We start from the raw sequence: 18,065 nt of genomic DNA, 5'->3' as shown, positions 1-18,065 counted from the left end.
CTACCCAACAACGGGCTCACGGTCTAGAAGGGGGAGACAGACATGTGGACGGGTGTCGGGTCGTCAGAATAAATAGAAATAAAGCTAGAAGTACACTTTTAGACTGTAAGCCCACTGTTGGGTAGGGACTGTCTCTATATGTTGCCAACTTGGACTTCCCAAGCGCTTAGTACAGTGCTCTGCACACAGTAAGCGCTCAATAAATAGGATTGATTGATTGATTGATCATTAACAAAATAGAATAGTAAATATGGACAAGTAAAATAGGGTAATAAAACTGTACAAACATATATACAGGTTCAAATCCTGGCTCTGCCAATTGTCAGCTGTGTGACTTTGGGCGAGTCACTTCACTTCTCTGTGCCTCAGTTCCCTCATCTGTAAAATGGGGATTAAAGCTGTGAGCCCCCCGGGGGACAACCTGATCACCTTGGAACCTCCCCAGTGCTTAGAACAGTGCTTTGCACATAGTAAGCGTTTAATAAATGCTATTATTATTATTATTATTATTATTATTATTAATATTATTATTATTATTACAGGTGCTGTGGGGAGGGGAAGGAGGTAGGGCGGCGGGATGGGGAGGAGGAGAGGAGAAAGGGGGCTCCGTCTGGGAAGGCCTCTTGGAGGAGGTTTTCTTAGTGGTGTTTGCTAAGCGCTTAGAGAAGCAGCGTGGCTCAGTGGAAAGAGCCCAGGCTTTGGAAACAGAGGTCATGGGTTCGAATCCCGACTCCACCACATGTCTGCTGTGTGACCTTGGGCAAGTGACTTCACTTCTCTGAGCCTCAGTTCCCTCATCTGTAAAATGGGGATTAAGAGTGTGAGCCCCACGTGGGACAACTTGATCACTTTGTATCCCCCCAGCGCTTAGAACAGTGCTCTGCACACAGTAAGCGCTTAACAAAGGTTATTGTTATTATTATTACTATGTGTCAGGCACTGTACTAAGCACTGATGTAGATTCATTCGTTCATTCAATCGTATTTATTGTGTACTTACAGTGTGCAAAGCACTGTACTAAGCGCTTGGGAGAGGGCAATGTGACAACAGACACATTTCCGGCTCACAGGGAGCTCACAATCTAGAGGGGTAGATACAAGCTAATCAGGTTGGACTCAGTCCCTGTTCCACGTGGGGCTCACAGTCTTCACCCCCATTTTACAGATGAGGGAACTGAGGCACAGAGAAGTTAAGTGACCAGGCCACGCTGCTTCTTGCGATGGACTTATTTCATTTCTTAAATTCCATTTTACAGATGAGGTAACTGAGGCACAGAGAAGTTAAGTGACTAGGCCACGCTGCTTCTTGCGATGGACTTATTTCATTTCTTAAATTCCATTTTACAGATGAGGTAACTGAGGCACAGAGAAGTTAAGTGACTAGGCCACGCTGCTTCTTGCGATGGACTTATTTCATTTCTTAAATTCCATTTTACAGATGAGGTAACTGAGGCACAGAGAAGTTAAGTGACTAGGCCACGCTGCTTCTTGCGATGGACTTATTTCATTTCTTAAATTCCATTTTACAGATGAGGTAACTGAGGCACAGAGAAGTTAAGTGACTAGGCCACGCTGCTTCTTGCGATGGCCTTATTTCATTTCTTAAATTCCATTTTACAGATGAGGTAACTGAGGCACAGAGAAGTTAAGTGACTAGGCCACGCTGCTTCTTGCGATGGACTTATTTCGTTTCTTAAATTCCATTTTAAGAGAAGACGCATGGCTCAGTGGAAAGAGCCCGGGCTTTGGAGTCAGAGGTCATGGGTTCAAATCCCGGCTCTGCCAATCATCGGCTGTGTGACTTTGGGCAAGTCACTTCACTTCTCTGGGCCTCAGTTCCCTCATCTGCAAAATGGGGATTAAGACTGTAAGCCCCACATGGGACAACCTCATCTCCTTGTATTTCCCCCAGCGCTTAGAACAGTGCTTTGCACATAGTAAGCACTTAACAAATACCAACATTACTATTATTATTATACAGAGACAGTCCCTACCCAACAGTGGGCTCACAGTCTAAAAGGTGGGCTCACAGTCTAAAAGTCTTAATAAATGCCATCATTATTATTAATCAATCAATCGTATTTATTGAGCGCTTACTATGTGCAGAGCACTGTACTAAGCGCTTGGGAAGTACAAATTGGCAACACATAGAGACAGTCCCTACCCAACAGTGGGCTCACAGTCTATTATTATTATTATTATATGTTGCCGATTTGTACTTCCCAAGCGCTTAGTACAGAGCTCTGCACAAGGCAAGTGCTCAATAACTACGATTGAATGAATGAATGAAAGGGAGGAAGGAAAGAAGGAAGAGAGGGAAGGAGAAAGGAAAGGAGAGAGGGAAGGGGCAGGCCCCCATTTGGTCCAACTCCACCTCCTCCTGACGTCCTCTCATCAGGCCCGGTGGGGACAGTGGCTGTGACTGTGTGCCCACTGTTGGGTAGGGACCGTCTCTATATGTTGCCAACTTGTACTTCCCAAGCGCTTAGTACAGTGCTCTACACACAGTAAGCATGATTGACTGATTGATTGATTGTCCCTTGCCCACCCCCACACGGCCCCCTCCCCGTCATGATCCTCTTCTCTCCTCCACCTGCCCCCTCGTTGGATTGGGTCTGTTTACTGGTGCACTGGACTCTCCAAAGCGCTCAAAACAACGCTCTGCACACAGTAAGTGCTCAAGAATAATAATGATGATGGCATTCATTAAGTGCTTACGATGTGCAAAGCACTGTTCTAAGCGCTGGGGAGGTTACAATCAATCAATCGTATTTACTGAGCACTTACTGTGTGCAGAGCACTGTACTAAGCGCTTGGGAAGTACAAGTTGGCAACATATAGAGACAGTCCCTACCCAATAGTGGGCTCACAGTCTAGAAGGGGGAGACAGAGAACAAAACCAAACATACTAACAAAATAAAATAAATAGAATAGATATGTACAAGTAAAATAGAGTAATAAATATGTGCAAACATATATACATATTTATACATATACATATATACATACATACAAGGTGATCAGGTTGTTCCACAGGGGACTCACAGTCTCCATCCCCATTTTACAGATGAGGGAACTGAGGTACAGAGAAGTTAAGTGACTTGCCCAAAGTCACACAGCTGACAAGTGTCTTACTGAGAGCTCACCTCCTCCAGGAGCCTTCCCAAACTGAGCCCCCTCCTTCCTCTCCCCCTCGTCCCCGTCTCCATCCCCCCCATCTTACCTCCTTCCCTTCCCCACAGCACCTGTAGATATGTAGATATGCTTGTACAGATTTATTACTCTATTTATTTTACTTGTACATATCTATTCTATTTATTTTATTTTGTTAATATGTTTGGTTTTGTTCTCCGTCCCCCCCTTCTAGACTGTGAGCCCACTGTTGGGTAGGGACTGTCTCTATATGTTGCCAACTTGTACTTCCCTAGCGCTTAGTCCAGTGCTCTGCACACAGTAAGCGCTCAATAAATACGATTGACTGCTTGATTGAAGTGGCGGAGCCAGGATCAGAACCCATGACCTCTGACTCCAAAGCCTGGGCTCTTTCCACTGAGCCACGCTGCTTCTCCACGTGGGAGAGCACGGAACACAAACACTGTGAGAAGCACCGTGGCCTAGCGGATAGAGAGCGGACCCAGGAGTCAGAAGGACCGGGGTTCAAATCCCGGCTCCATCCTTCGTCTGTTCTATGACCTTGAGTGAGTCGCTTCACCTCTCTGGGCCTCGGCTGCCCCATCTGTAAAATGGGGATTTAAGACCGTGAGCCCCACGAGGGATGGAGACTACGTCTAACTTGATTAGCTTGTTACTACCCAGCGCTTAGAACAGTGTCTGGCACGTAGCGAACGCTTAACGACGACCAAAAAGGAAAAAAGGAGGACGGGATGGGGATTTCGGCCTATCCGAGTGGGAAGGGACACTGGCACTCTGAGGGCTGAGGGGTTGGGGAGAGTTTCCCTCCGGGACGGCGGGACGAGGACGGTAGAGACGCAGCATGGCTCAGTGGAAAAAGCCCAGGCTTTGGAGTCAGAGGTGATGGGTTCGAATCCCGGCCCCGCCACATGTCTGCTGTGTGACCTTGGGCAAGTCACTTAACTTCTCTGAGCCTCAGTTATCTCATCTGTAAAATGGGGATCAAGTCTGTGAGCCCCACATGGGACAACTTGATCACCTTGTATCTACCCCAGTGCTTAGAACAGTGCTCTGCACGGAGTAAGCGCTTAACAAATGCCATCATTATTATTATTATTATTATCATTATTACCACCTACCTCGGAACTTCTTGGGAGGGTTGGAGAGGTCTCCGGCCTGTGGTTGTACCACACATCTGTCGTCCACCAGCCTGAGGAGACACACAAAACACAAGCTCGTTGGCTGGGTGGGCCATGGCCGCTATCACCGAGGTCGCCAACCCATCAATCAATCAATCCATCGATCGTATTTACTGAGCGCTTACTGTGTGCAGAGCACTGTACTAAGTGCTTGGGAAGTCCAAGTTGGCAACATCTAGAGATGGTCCCTACCCAACAGTGGGCTCACAGTCTAGAAGCCATCCCTCCACCATCACCACCACCTCTCCCCCTCTCTCCAGGCTCGCATCTCCTCCTGCCTTCAGGACATCTCCATCTGGATGTCTGCCCACCACCTAAAGCTCAACATGTCGAAGACTGAACTCCTTGTCTTCCCTCCCAAACCTTGTCCTCTCCCTGACTTTCCCATCTCTGTTGACGGCACTACCATCCTTCCCGTCTCACAAGCCCGCAACCTTGGTGTCATCCTCGACTCCGCTCTCTCCTTCACCCCTCACATCCAAGCCGTCACCAAAACCTGCCGGTCTCAGCTCCGCAACATTGCCAAGATCCGCCCTTTCCTCTCCATCCCAACCGCTACCCTGCTCATTCAAGCTCTCCTCCTATCCCGTCTGGACTACTGCATCAGCCTTCTCTCTGATCTCCCATCCCCGTGTCTCTCCCCACTTCAATCCATACTTCATGCTGCTGCCCGGATTATCTTTGTCCAGAAACGCTCTGGGCATATCACTCCCCTCCTCAAAAATCTCCAGTGGCTACCAGTCAGTCTGCGCATCAGGCAGAAACTCCTCACCCTGGGCTTCCAGGCTGTCCATCCATCCCCTGGCCCCCTCCTACCTCACCTCCCTTCTCTCCTTCTCCAGCCCAGTCCGCACCCTCCGCTCCTCCACCGCTGATCTCCTCACCGTACCTCGTTCTCGCCTGTCCCGCCGTCGACCCCCGGCCCACGTCCTCCCCCGGGCCTGGAATGGCCTCCCTCTGCCCCTCCGCCAAGCTCGCTCTCTTCCTCCCTTCAAGGCCCTGCTGAGAGCTCACCTGCTCCAGGAGGCCTTCCCAGACTGAGCCCCTTCCTTCCTCTCCCCCCGTCCCCCTCTCCATCCCCCATCTTACCTCCTTCCCTTCCCCACAGCACCTGTATATATGTATATATGTTTGTACATATTTATTACTCTACTTATTTATTTATTTTACTTGTACATAGCTATTCTATTTATTTTATTTTGTTAGTATGTTTGGTTTTGTTCTCTGTCTCCCCCTTTTAGACTGTGAGCCCACTGTTGGGTAGGGACTGTCTCTATATGTTGCCAATTTGTACTTCCCAAGCGCTTAGTACAGTGCTCTGCACATAGTAAGCGCTCAATAAATACGATTGATGATGATGATGATGATCAGCGGTATTTCCAGACTGAGCCCCCCTTTCCCTCTGCTCCTCCTCCCCTCCCCATCGCCCCCACTCCCTCCCTCTGCTCTACCCCCTTCGTCCCCCGACCGCACCTGCGTCTATCTGTACATATTTATTATTCTATTCATTTTACCCTTCCCCTCCCCACAGCACTTGTATATATTTGTACATATTTATTACTCACTTTATGATATTTATAATAATAATAATAATAATAATGGCATTTATTAAGTGCTTACTATGAGCAAAGCACTGTTCTAAGCGCTGGGGAGGTTAAAAAGTGATCAGATTGTCCCACAGGGGGCTCACAGTCTTAATCCCCATTTTACAAATGGGGTAACTGAGGCCCAGAGAAGTTAAGTGACTTGCCCAAAGTCACACAGCTGACAACTGACGGAGCCGGAATTTGAACCCACAAACTGTGACTCCAAAGCCCAGGCTCTTTCCACTGAGCCACGCTGCTTCTCTAATAATAATGATGGCATTTGTTAAGCACTTACTATATGCAAAGCACTGTTCTAAGCGCTGGGGTGGATACAGGGTGATCAGGTTGTCCCACGGGGGGCTCACAGTCTTAATCCCCATTTTACAGATGAGGGAACTGAGGCCCAGAGAAGTGAAGTGACTTGTCCAAAGTCACACAGCTGACAAGTGGTGGAGCCAGGATTTGAACCCATAACCTCTGACTCCAAAGCCCGGGCTCTTACCACTGAACCACACTGCTTTGTACATATTTACTACTCTATTTTATTAGTGATGTGTATATAGCTATAATTCTATTTATTCTGTCAGTATTGACACCCTTCTACTTGTTTTGTTGTCTGTCTCCCCCTTATAGACTGTGAGCCCGTTGTTGGGTAGCAACCGTCTCTATATTCATTCAATTCATTTCAATTGTATTTATTTATTAATGATGTGTATATAACTATAATTCTATTTATTGTCAGTATTGACACCCGTCTACTTGTTTTGTTGTCTGTCTCCCCCTTATAGACTGTGAGCCCTTTGTTGAATAGTTACCATCTCTATATTCATTCAATTCATTTCAATTGTATTTATTTATTAATGATGTGTATATAGCTATAATTCTATTTATTCTGTCAGTATTGACACCCTTCTACTTGTTTTGTTGTCTGTCCCTCCCTTCTAGACTGTGAGCCCGTTGCTGGGTAAGGACCATCTCTATATTCATTCAATTTATTCAATTGTATTTATTTATTAATGATGTGTATATAGCTATAATTCTATTTATTCTGTCAGTATTGACACCCTTCTACTTGTTTTGTTGTCTGTCCCTCCCTTCTAGACTGTGAGCCCGTTGCTGGGTAAGGACCATCTCTATATTCATTCAATTTATTCAATTGTATTTATTTATTAATGATGTGTATATAGCTATAATTCTATTTCTTCTGTCAGTATTGACACCCGTCTACTTGTTTTGTTGTCTGTCTCCCCCTTATAGACTGTGAGCCCTTTGTTGGGTAGGTAGGGACCATCTCTATATTCATTCAGTTCATTTCAATTGTATTTATTTATTAATGATGTGTATATAACTATAATTCTATTTATTGTCAGTATTGACACCCGTCTACTTGTTTTGTTGTCTGTCTCCCCCTTATAGACTGTGAGCCCTTTGTTGAATAGTTACCATCTCTATATTCATTCAATTCATTTCAATTGTATTTATTTATTAATGACGTGTATATAGCTATAATTCTATTTATTCTGTCAGTATTGACACCCTTCTACTTGTTTTGTTGTCTGTCTCCCCCTTCTAGACTGTGAGCCCGTTGTTGGGTAGCGACCGTCTCTATATTCATTCAATTCATTTCAATTGTATTTATTTATTAATGATGTGTATATAGCTATAATTCTATTTATTCTGCCAGTACTGACACCCTTCTACTTGTTTTGTTGTCTGTCTCCCCCTTCTAGACTGTGAGCCCGTTGTTGGGTAGCGACCGTCTCTATATTCATTCAATTCATTTCAATTGTATTTATTTATTAATGATGTGTATATAGCTATAATTCTATTTATTCTGTCAGTATTGACACCCTTCTACTTGTTTTGTTGTCTGTCCCTCCCTTCTAGACTGTGAGCCTGTTGTTGGGTAAGGACCATCTCTATATTCATTCAATTTATTCAATTGTATTTATTTATTAATGATGTGTATATAGCTATAATTCTATTTATTCTGTCAGTACTGACACCCGTCCACTTGTTTTGTTGTCTGTCTCCCCCTTCTAGACTGTGAGCCCGTTGTTGGGTAGGCAGGGACCGTCTCTATATTCACTCAATTCATTTCAACTGTATTTATTTATTAATGATGTGTATATAGCTATAATTCTATTTATTCTGTCAGTATTGACACCCTCCTACTTGTTTTGTTGTCTGTCCCTCCCTTCTAGACTGTGAGCCCGTTGTTGGGTAAGAACTATCTCTATATTCATTCAATTCATTCAACTGTATTTATTTATTAATGACGTGTATATAGCTATAATTCTATTTATTCTGTCAGTATTGACACCCGTCTACTTGTTTTGTTGTCTGTCTCCCCTTTCTAGACTGTGAGCCCATTGCTGAATAGCGACCATCTCTATATTCATTCAATTCATTTCAATTGTATTTATTTATTAATGATGTGTATATAGCTATAATTCTATTTATTCTGACAGTATTGACACCCATCTATTTGTTTTGTTGTCTGTCTCCCCCTTCTAGACTGTGAGCCCGTTGTTGGGTAGGGACCGTCTCTGTATTCATTCAATTCATTCGATTGTATTTATTGAGCGCTTACTGTGTGCACAGCACTGTACTAAGCGCTTGGGAAGTACAAGTTGGCAACATATAGAGACGGTCCCTACCCAACAACGGGCTCACCGTCTTTTCGCTACATACTCAGCGCTTTCCATGTGCAGAGCATTGGGCTAAGCGCTTGGGAGAGGACATTACATGGCTCTGTGGAAAGAGCACGGGCTTGGGAGTCAGAGGTCATGAGTTCAAATCCCGCCTCTGCCGCTTGTCAGCTGTGTGACTCTGGGCAAGTCACTTCACTTCTCTGTGCCTCAGTTACCGCATCTGTAAAATGGGGTTTAAGATTGTGAGTCCCACATGGGACAACCTGATCACCTTGTATCCTCCCCAGCGCTTAGAACAGTGCTTTGCACATAGTAAGCGCTTAACAAATACCAAAATTATTATTATTATTATTATTATTATTACAACAGATTTCCTAGACACAGTCCCTGTCCACAACGGCCCTCCCCAACTCCCCCAACACACAAACACACAAACACACACACACATACTCTCTCTCTCTCTCACACACACACACACACACACACACACACACACAACCGCCTCCCCCCCACCCCGCATATCTCCTCGGGGCAGACACCAAGAATAATAATAATGGCATTTGCTAATCACTTACTATAATAATAATACTGATGGCATTTATTAAGCGCTTACTATGTGCAAAGCACTGTTCTAAGCGCTGGGGAGGTTACAAGCTGATCAGGTTGTCCCATGGGGGGCTCACAGTCTTAATCCCCATTTTACAGATGAGGTAAATGAGGCACAGAGAAGTTACGTGACTTGCCCAAAGTCGCACAGCTGACATGTGGCGGAGCCGGGATTTGAACCCATGACCTCTGACTCCAAAGCCCGGGCTCTTTATTAATAATAATAATAATGGCATTTATTAAGCGCTTACTATATGCAAAGCACTGTTCTAAGCGCTGGGGAGGTTACAAGGTGATCAGGTTGTCCCACAGAGGGCTCACAGTCTCAATCCCCATTTTACAGATGAGGTAACTGAGGCCCAGAGAAGTTAAGTGACTTGCCCAAAGTCACACAGCCGACAGTTGGCAGAGTCGGGATTTGAACCCATGACCCCCGACTCCAAAGCCCGGGCTCTTTCCGTTGAGCCACGCTGCTTCTTCTAGACTGTGAGCCCGCTGTTGGGTAGGGACCGTCTCTATGTGTTGCCGACTTGTACTTCCCAAGCGCTTAGTACAGGGCTCTGCACACAGTAAGTGCTCAATAAATACGATTGATTGATTGATTGATGTTGCCCCTGTATATATGTATATGTTTGTACGTATTTAGTACTCGATTGATTTCTGCTCTTTCCACTGAGCCACGCTACTTACTATATGCCAGGCACTGTACTGAGCACTGCATCGCCCTAACTTGCTCCTTTTGTTCTTCCCCTATCCCAGCCCCACAGCACTAAAGTCCAAATCTGTCACTTATTTATTTTTACTGATGTCTGTCTCCCCACCTCCTCTAGACTGTAAGCTGGCTGTGGGCAGGGAAACTGTCTGTGTATTGTTGTACTCTTCCAAGCGCTTAGTACAATGCCCTGCACACAGTAAGCACTCAATAAATCATCATCAATCGTATTTATTGAGCACTTACTGTGTGCAGAGCACTGTACTAAGCGCTTGGGAAGTACAAGTTTGCAACATATAGAGACAGTCCCTACCCAACAGTGGGCTCACAGTCTAAAAATAAATAAATAATAAATAAATAAATAAATAAATAAATAAAAATACGACAATGATTGGCGGCAATACAAGTTGATCAGGATGGACAGTCAAAAACTTCAAACGATTCTCTAGATTGTAAGCTTGTTAAGGGCAGGGAATATGGGGTGCCAATTCTGTTGTCTTGTACTATCCCAACTACTTAGTACCTTAGAAGCAGCGTGGCTCAGTGGAAAGTGGGGCCTTGGGAGTCAGGGTCATGGGTTCTAATCCCGACCCCGCCACTTGTCAGCTGTGTGACTTTGGGCAAGTTATTTAACTTCTCTGGGCCTCAGTTCCCTCATCCGTAAAATGGGGATTAAGACTGTGAGCCCCAACGTGGGAAACTTTGATTACCTTTTATCCTCCCAGTGCTTAGAACAGTGCTTGGCACTTAGTAAGCGCTTAACAAATACCAACATTATTATTATTTATTCATGCATTCAATCGTATTTTTTGAGCGCTTACTCTGTGCAGAGCACTGTACTAAGTGCTTGGGAAGTCCAAGTTGGCAACGTATAGAGACGGTCCCTACCCAATAGCGGGCTCACAGTCTAAAAGGGGGAGACAGACAACAAAACAAAACATGTGGACAGGTGTCATCAGAACAAATAGAATTAAAGCTAAATGCACATCATTAGCAAAATACATAGAATAGTATGTCCTGAACATATTAAAAGCTCGATAAATACCATTCATTCATTCAATCGTATTTGCTGAGCACTTACTCTGTGCAGAGCACTGCAGTAAGCGTTTGGGAAGTACAAATTGGCAACCTATAGAGACGGTCCCTACCCAACAGTGGGCTCACAGTCTAGAAGGGGGAGACAGACAACAAAACAAAACATATTAACAAAATAAAAGAAATAGAATAAATAAGTCCAAGTTGGCAACATCTAGAGACGGTCCCTACCCAACAGTGGGCTCACAGTCTAGAAGGGGGAGACAGACAACAAAACAAAACATATTAACAAAATAAAAGAAATAGAATAAATAAGTCCAAGTTTGCAACATCTAGAGACGGTCCCTACCCAACAACGGGCTCACAATCTAAAAGGGGGAGACAGACAACAAAACAAAACATGTGGACAGGTGTCAAGTCATCAGAACAAATAGAATTAAAGCTAAATGCACATCATTAGCAAAATAAATAGAATAGTATGTCCTGAACATATTAAATCAATCAATCATATTTATTGAGCGCTTACTGTGTGCAGAGCACTGTACTAAGCTCTTGGGAAGTACAAGTTGGCAACATATAGGGACAGTCCCTACCCAACAGCGGGCTCACAGTCTAGAAGGGGGAGACAGACAACAAAACAGAACATGTGGACAGGTGTCAAGTCATCAGAACAAATAGAATTAAAGCTAAATGCACATCATTGGCAAAATAAATAGAATAGTATGTTCTGCATATATTAAATGCTCGATAAATACCATTCATTCATTCAATCGTATTTGTTGAGAGCTTACCGTGTGCAGTTCCTTCCTCTCCCCCTCATCCCCCTCTCCATCCCCCCCATCTTACCTCCTTCCCTTCCCCACAGCACCTGGATATATGTATATATGTTTGAACATATTACCCTATTTATTTATTTATTTATTTTACTTGTACCTATCTATTCTATTTATTTTATTTTGTTAGTATGTTTGGTTTTGTTCTCTGTCTCCCCCTTCTAGACTGTGAGCCCACTGTTGGGTAGGGACTGTCTCTATACGTTGCCAGCTTGTACTTCCCAAGCACTTAGTACAGTGCTCGGCACACAGTAAGCGCTCAATAAATCCAATTGATTGACTGATTGATTGCAGAGCACTTTACTGAGCCCTTGGGGAAGTACAGTACAACAACAAACGGAGACATTCCCTGCCCATAACGAGCTCAAAGTCTAGGCCGGGGGTGGTGGGGGGAGACAGACATCAGTATAAATAAATTAAATGACAGCTACATACAGAAGGGCTGTGGGATGGAGGGGGGGGAAGAGTACAGAGTCAGGGTGATGCGGAAGGGAGTGGGAGACGAGGAAAAGTGGGGCTTAGTCTGGGAAGCCCTCTTGGAGGAGACGGGCCTTCAGGAAGGCTTTGAAAGGGGGGAATAGTCACTGTCTGGGGGATTTGAGGAGGGACGGCATTCCAGACCAGAGGAAGGACGTGGGCTGGGGTTGGCGGCGGGACAGACGAGATGGAGGCCCAGTGAACCCGGGTTTCGGAATCAACGTCAATCAATCAATCAATCAATCACATTTATTGAGCGCTTACTGTGTGCAGAGCACTGTACTAAGCACTTGGGAAGTCCAAGTTGGCAACATATAGAGACAGTCCCAACCCAACAGCAGGCTCACAGTCTAGAAGGGGGAGACAGACAACAAAACAAAACATATTAACGAAATAAAATAAATAGAATAAATAAGTCCAAGTTGGCAACATCTAGAGACGGTCCCTACCCAACAACGGGCTCACAGTCTTAAAGGGGGAGACAGACAACAAAACAAAACACGTGGACAGGTGTCAAGTCATCAGAACAAACAGAATTAAAGCTAAATGCACATCATTGGCACAATAAATAGAATAGTCCTGAACATATTAAATCAATCAATCGCATTTATTGAGCGCTTACTGTGTGCAGAGCACTGTACTAAGCACCTGGGAAGTCCAAGTTGGCAACATATAGAGACAGTCCCTACCCAACAGTGGGCTCACAGTCTAAAAGGGGGAGACAGAGAACAAAACCAAACATACTAACAAAAGCTGTGGGTTCTAATCCCACCTCCGCCACTTGTCAGCTGTGTGACTCTGGGCAAGTCACTTCACTTCTCAGTCACCTGATCTGTAAAATGGGGATTGAGACCGTGAGCCCTACGTGGGACAACCTGATTAACCAGTAACTACCCCCAGCGCTTAGAACGGTGCTCGGCACCGTTTGGTTTGGTTTTGTTCTCTGTCTCCCCCTTTTAGACTGTGAGCCCACTGTTGCGTAGGGACTGTCTCCATATGTTGCCAATTTGTACTTCCCAAGCGCTTAGTACAGTGCTCTGCACATAGTAAGTGCTCAATAAATACGATTGACGATGATGATGATGATGGTAGTAAGAGCTTAACAAATACCAACATTATTATTATTATCACCAGGGGAGTGTGCGGGCTGGGATGTAGAAAGAGAGGAGGGAGGTGAAGTAATAATAATAATGACGGGATTTATTAAGCGCTTACTATGTGCAAAGCACTGTTCTAAGCACTGGGGAGGTTACAAGGTGATCACAATCTCAATCCCCATTTGACAGATGAGGTAACTGAGGCACAGAGAAGTGAAGTGACTTGCCCAAAGTCCCACAGGTAGGAGGGGGCGAGGTGACGGACAACTTTAAAGCCAATGGTGAGGAGTTTTTGCTTGATACGGAGGTGGATGGGCAACTACGGGAGTTTTTTGAGGAGGGAGGGGTGACATGACCTGCACGTTTTTATAGAAATGATGCTGATTGATTGACTCTTCTGGTCTCTCTACTCCGTCCCCACCTTTCCCTCAAAACTCTTCCCCGGGCGCCAAGACGCACCAAGTTTCTCTCTGCAGGAGAAGATCACACCCAAACCTCAGACCTGGGAGATTTTAACACCGAAAGCAGCAAAACAAGCTTATCAACCACAAAGCCCTTTAACCCCTGCTATTTCCTTTAGAGGTGGTTATGGCCTACAGGAAGTTTACAGTAAGTTACACGCGTTCACCTCAACTAATAAAAGAAAAATAAACCGTAGGTTTTCCCAGTAACTTTGGAAAGTAACTTTTTAGACTGTGAGCCCACTGTTGGGTAGGGACTGTCTCTATATGTTGCCAATTTGTACTTCCCAAGCACTTAGTACAAGTCAAGTCACTTAGGCAAGGCAAGGCAAGTCACTTAACTTCCCTGTGCCTCAGTTCCCCCATCTGTAAAATGGGGATGAAGATTGTTAGCCCCTCGTGGGACAACCTGATTACTTTGTATCTCCCCCAGCTCTTGGAACCGTGCTTGGCATATAGTAAGCGCTTAACAAATACCACAATTATTATCATTATTATTATTATGTAATATATGTATATATGTTTGTACATATTTATTACTCTATTTATTTATTTTATTTGTACATATCTATTCTATTTATTTTATTTTGTTAGTATGTTTGGTTTTGTTCTCTGTCTCCCCCTTCTAGACTGATCATTCAATGTTGCTTATTTGTTTTTTAATGGCATTTGTTAAGCACTTGCTCATACGGATTATTCAGACCGGATACAGCCCCCATCCCACAAGGGGCTCCCAGTCCAAGTAAGAGGGAGGACAGGTATTGAATACCTATTTGGCAGTGAAAGAAACTGAGGCACAGAGAAGTGACTGGCTCAAGGTCACACACAACGAATGGAGGAGCCAGGATTAGAACTCAGGTCTTCTGGCTCCCAAGCCCGTGCTCTATCCACTTAGGCCACACTGCTTCCCTGACCGCTTATTCATTCAATAGTATTTATTGAGAGCTTACCGTGTGCAGTGCACTGTACTAAACGCTTGGGAAAGCACAATGCAACAATGAATAAGCTCATTGTGTGTGAAGCATTGTACTAAGCACTGGGGTAGATACAAGATACTTAAGTGGGACCCAGTCCTTGTTCCAAATGTGCTCAAAGTCTAAGCAGAGAAGCAGCGTGGCTCAGTGGAAAATCAATCAATAGTATTTACTGAGCGCTTACCTGTACATATCTATTCTATTTATTTTATTTTGTTAGTATGTTTGGTTTTGTCTCCCCCTTCTAGACTGTGAGCCCACTGTTGGGTAGGAACTGTCTCTATATGTTGCCAATTTGTACTTCCCAAGCGCTTAGTACAGTGCTCTGCACACAGTAAGCGCTCAATAAATACGATTGATGATGATGATGATGCAGAGCACTGTACTAAGCGCTTGGGAAGTACAAGTTGGCACCATATAAAGAGCACGGACTCTGGATTCAGAGGTCATGGGTTCAAATCCCGGCTCCGCCAATTGTCAGCTGCGTGACTTTGGGCAAGTCACTTAATTTCTCTGGGCCTCAGTTACCTCATCTGTAAAATGGGGATTAAGACTGTGAGTCCCCCCGTGGGACAACCAATCACCTTGTAACCTCTCCAATACTTAGAACAGTGCTTGGCACATAATAAGCGCTTAATAAATGCCATCACTATTATTATTAAGTAGGAAGATAGGAAGAAGATCAGATACTGAATCCCCATTTTAATAATAATAATGGTATTTATTAAGTGCTATATGCCAGGCACTGCTCTAAGCGCTGGGGTAGATACAAGGTCATCAGGTTGTCCCACGTGGGGCTCACAGTCTTAATCCCCTTTTTACAGATGAGGTCACTGAGGCCCAGAAAAGTAAAGTGACTTGCCCAAAGTCACACAGCTGACAAGCGGCAGAGCCGGGATTAGAACCCACGACCTCTGACCCCAAGCCCGGCCTCTTTCCACTAAGCCATGCTGCTTTAAACATGAATACCCTGAAGGTCAGAGACGTCAAGTCACTTGGCCAAGACCACACAGCAGGCACGTGGCTCAGTGGAAAGAGCACGGGCTTTGGAGTCGGAGGTAAGGGGTTCGAATCCCGGCTCTGCCAAATGTCTGCTGTGTGACCTTGGGCAAGTCACTTAACTTCTCTGAGCCTCAGTTACCTCACCTGTAAAATGGGGATTGACTGTGAGCCCCACGTGGGACAACTTAATCACCTTGTATCCTCCCCAGCGCTTAGAACAGTGCTTTGCACATAGTAAGCGCTTAACGAATGCCATTATTATTATTATTATTATTATTATTATTATTATTAAGTGGCAAGTCACAACTTCTCTGGGCCTGATGACCTTGTATCTACCCCAGCGCTTAGAACAGTGCTTGGCACATAGTAAGCGCTTAACAAATACTAACATTATTATTATTATTATTAACTGTCCTCTCATCAATCAGTGGTATTTATTGAGCACTTACTATGTGCAGAGCACTGGGCTAAGCACCTGGAGAGTACAATACATCAGAGCACGTTCCCTGCCCACAGCGAGCTTATGGGAAACTCTATCATTCATTCATTCACATTCATTCATTCAATCGTATTTATTGAGCGCTTACTGTGTGCAGAGCACTGGGCTAAGCACTTGGAAAGTACAATTAAACAACTATGAGAGACCCTCCCACGGGCTGCTTCCCATCATCACTGCTCATATCCATGATGGCCATTTCCCCCCTACACTGTAAACTCGTTGTGGGTGGGGAATGTGTCTGTTTACTGTTCTATTGGTAATAACAATAATAATAATGATTGTGGTATTTAATAATAATAATAATGATGGTATTTATTAAGCACTTACTATGTGCAAAGCACTGTTCTAGTGCTTTGTTAAGCGTTTATTCTGTGCCAGGCACTGGACTAAGCGCTGGGGCGGAGCCCACTGTTGGGTAGGGACTGTCTCTATATGTTGCCAACTTGTACTTCCCAAGCGCTTAGTACAGTGCTCTGCACACAGTAAGCGCTCAATAAATGCGATTGATGATGATGATACAAGCAAATTGGGTTGGACACAGTGTCTGTCCCATAAGGGGCTCACAGTCTTAATCACAGTCTTAGAGAAGCAGCGTGGCTCAGTGGAAAGAGCCCGGGCTTTGGAGTCAGAGGTCATGGGTTCAAATCCTGACTCCGCCAATTGTCAGCTGGGTGACTCTGGGCAAGTCACTTCATTTCTCTGTGCCTCAGTACCCCCATCTGTAAAATGGAGATTAAGGTTGTGAACCTCCCGTAGGACAACCTGATCACCTTGTATCCTCCCCAGTGCTTAGAACAGTGCTTTGCACATAGTAAGCACTTAACAAATACCATCATCATTATTATTATTATTACTAATACCCATTTTACAGATGAGGAAACTGAGGCCCAAAGAAGTGAACTGACTTGCCCAAGGCCACACAGCAGACAAGCGGCAGAGCTGGAATTAGAACCCATGACCTTCTGACTCCCAGGTGTGTGCTCTACCCACTAAGAAATGCAAGAATCACCCAAGCGCTTAGTACAGTGCTCTGCACCCAGTGAGCGCTCAATAAATATGATCGACTGACTCACCGATTTCTAATTATGATGAGGGAGCCCACTCTCTCTTAATCCAATTCCCCAGTTGGAAGCCTGGGGAATCAATCAATCGGTGGAATTTATTGAGCACTTATTGGGTGTAAAGCACTGTACTAAGGGCTCCGGAGAGGACAATAACACAATTTTGGGAGACAAGTTCCCTGAGCAGCCCATTTTTAAAAAAATTATACTTGTTAAATGCTTACGTGTTATGCGCTAGGCCCTGTACTGAGCCCTGGGGTACAGAGATCCATGGCAATCAGGTTGGAAGCCGACCTTGTCCCACATGGGGCTCACAGTCAATTAATCAATCAATTGTATTTATTGAGCGCTTACTGTGTGCAGAGCACTGGACTAAGCGTTTGGGAAGTACAGGTTGGCAACATATAGAGACAGTCCCTACCCAACAGTGGGCTCACAGTCTAGAAGGGGGAGACAGACAACAAAACAAAACATGTGGACAGGTGTCAAGTCATCAGAACAAATAGAATTAAAGCTAAATGCACATTATTAGCAAAATAAATAGAATAGTATGTCCTGAACATATTAAATCAATCAATCGTATTTATTGAGCTCTTGTAGAGCACTGTACCAAGCTCTTGGGAAGTACAAGTTGGCAACATATAGAGACTGTCCCTACCCAACAGTCTTCATCCCCATTCTGTGGATGAGGAAACCAAGTCCCAGAGAAGTCAAGTGACTTGCCCAGGGTCCCACAGC

The 18,065-nt window shown here is 44.6% G+C and overlaps 1 protein-coding gene across 2 annotated transcripts in view; it reads right to left on the bottom strand.

The window, feature by feature from the left end:
* Positions 1 to 18,065, bottom strand: part of ITPR2 (inositol 1,4,5-trisphosphate receptor type 2) — a 616,651-nt gene that overhangs the window by 517,714 nt on the left and 80,872 nt on the right. For both annotated transcript variants that reach the window (XM_038760705.1, XM_038760713.1), the window contains exon 2: positions 4,271 to 4,341. In XM_038760705.1, coding sequence (XP_038616633.1) covers positions 4,271 to 4,341 — 71 coding nt within the window. The remainder of the gene's footprint in view (positions 1 to 4,270; positions 4,342 to 18,065) is intronic.

This window comes from Tachyglossus aculeatus, chromosome 2 (genome assembly GCF_015852505.1).
Source record: "Tachyglossus aculeatus isolate mTacAcu1 chromosome 2, mTacAcu1.pri, whole genome shotgun sequence".
Lineage (NCBI taxonomy): Eukaryota > Metazoa > Chordata > Mammalia > Monotremata > Tachyglossidae > Tachyglossus > Tachyglossus aculeatus.
This window is presented reverse-complemented; position numbering and strand designations above follow the sequence as displayed.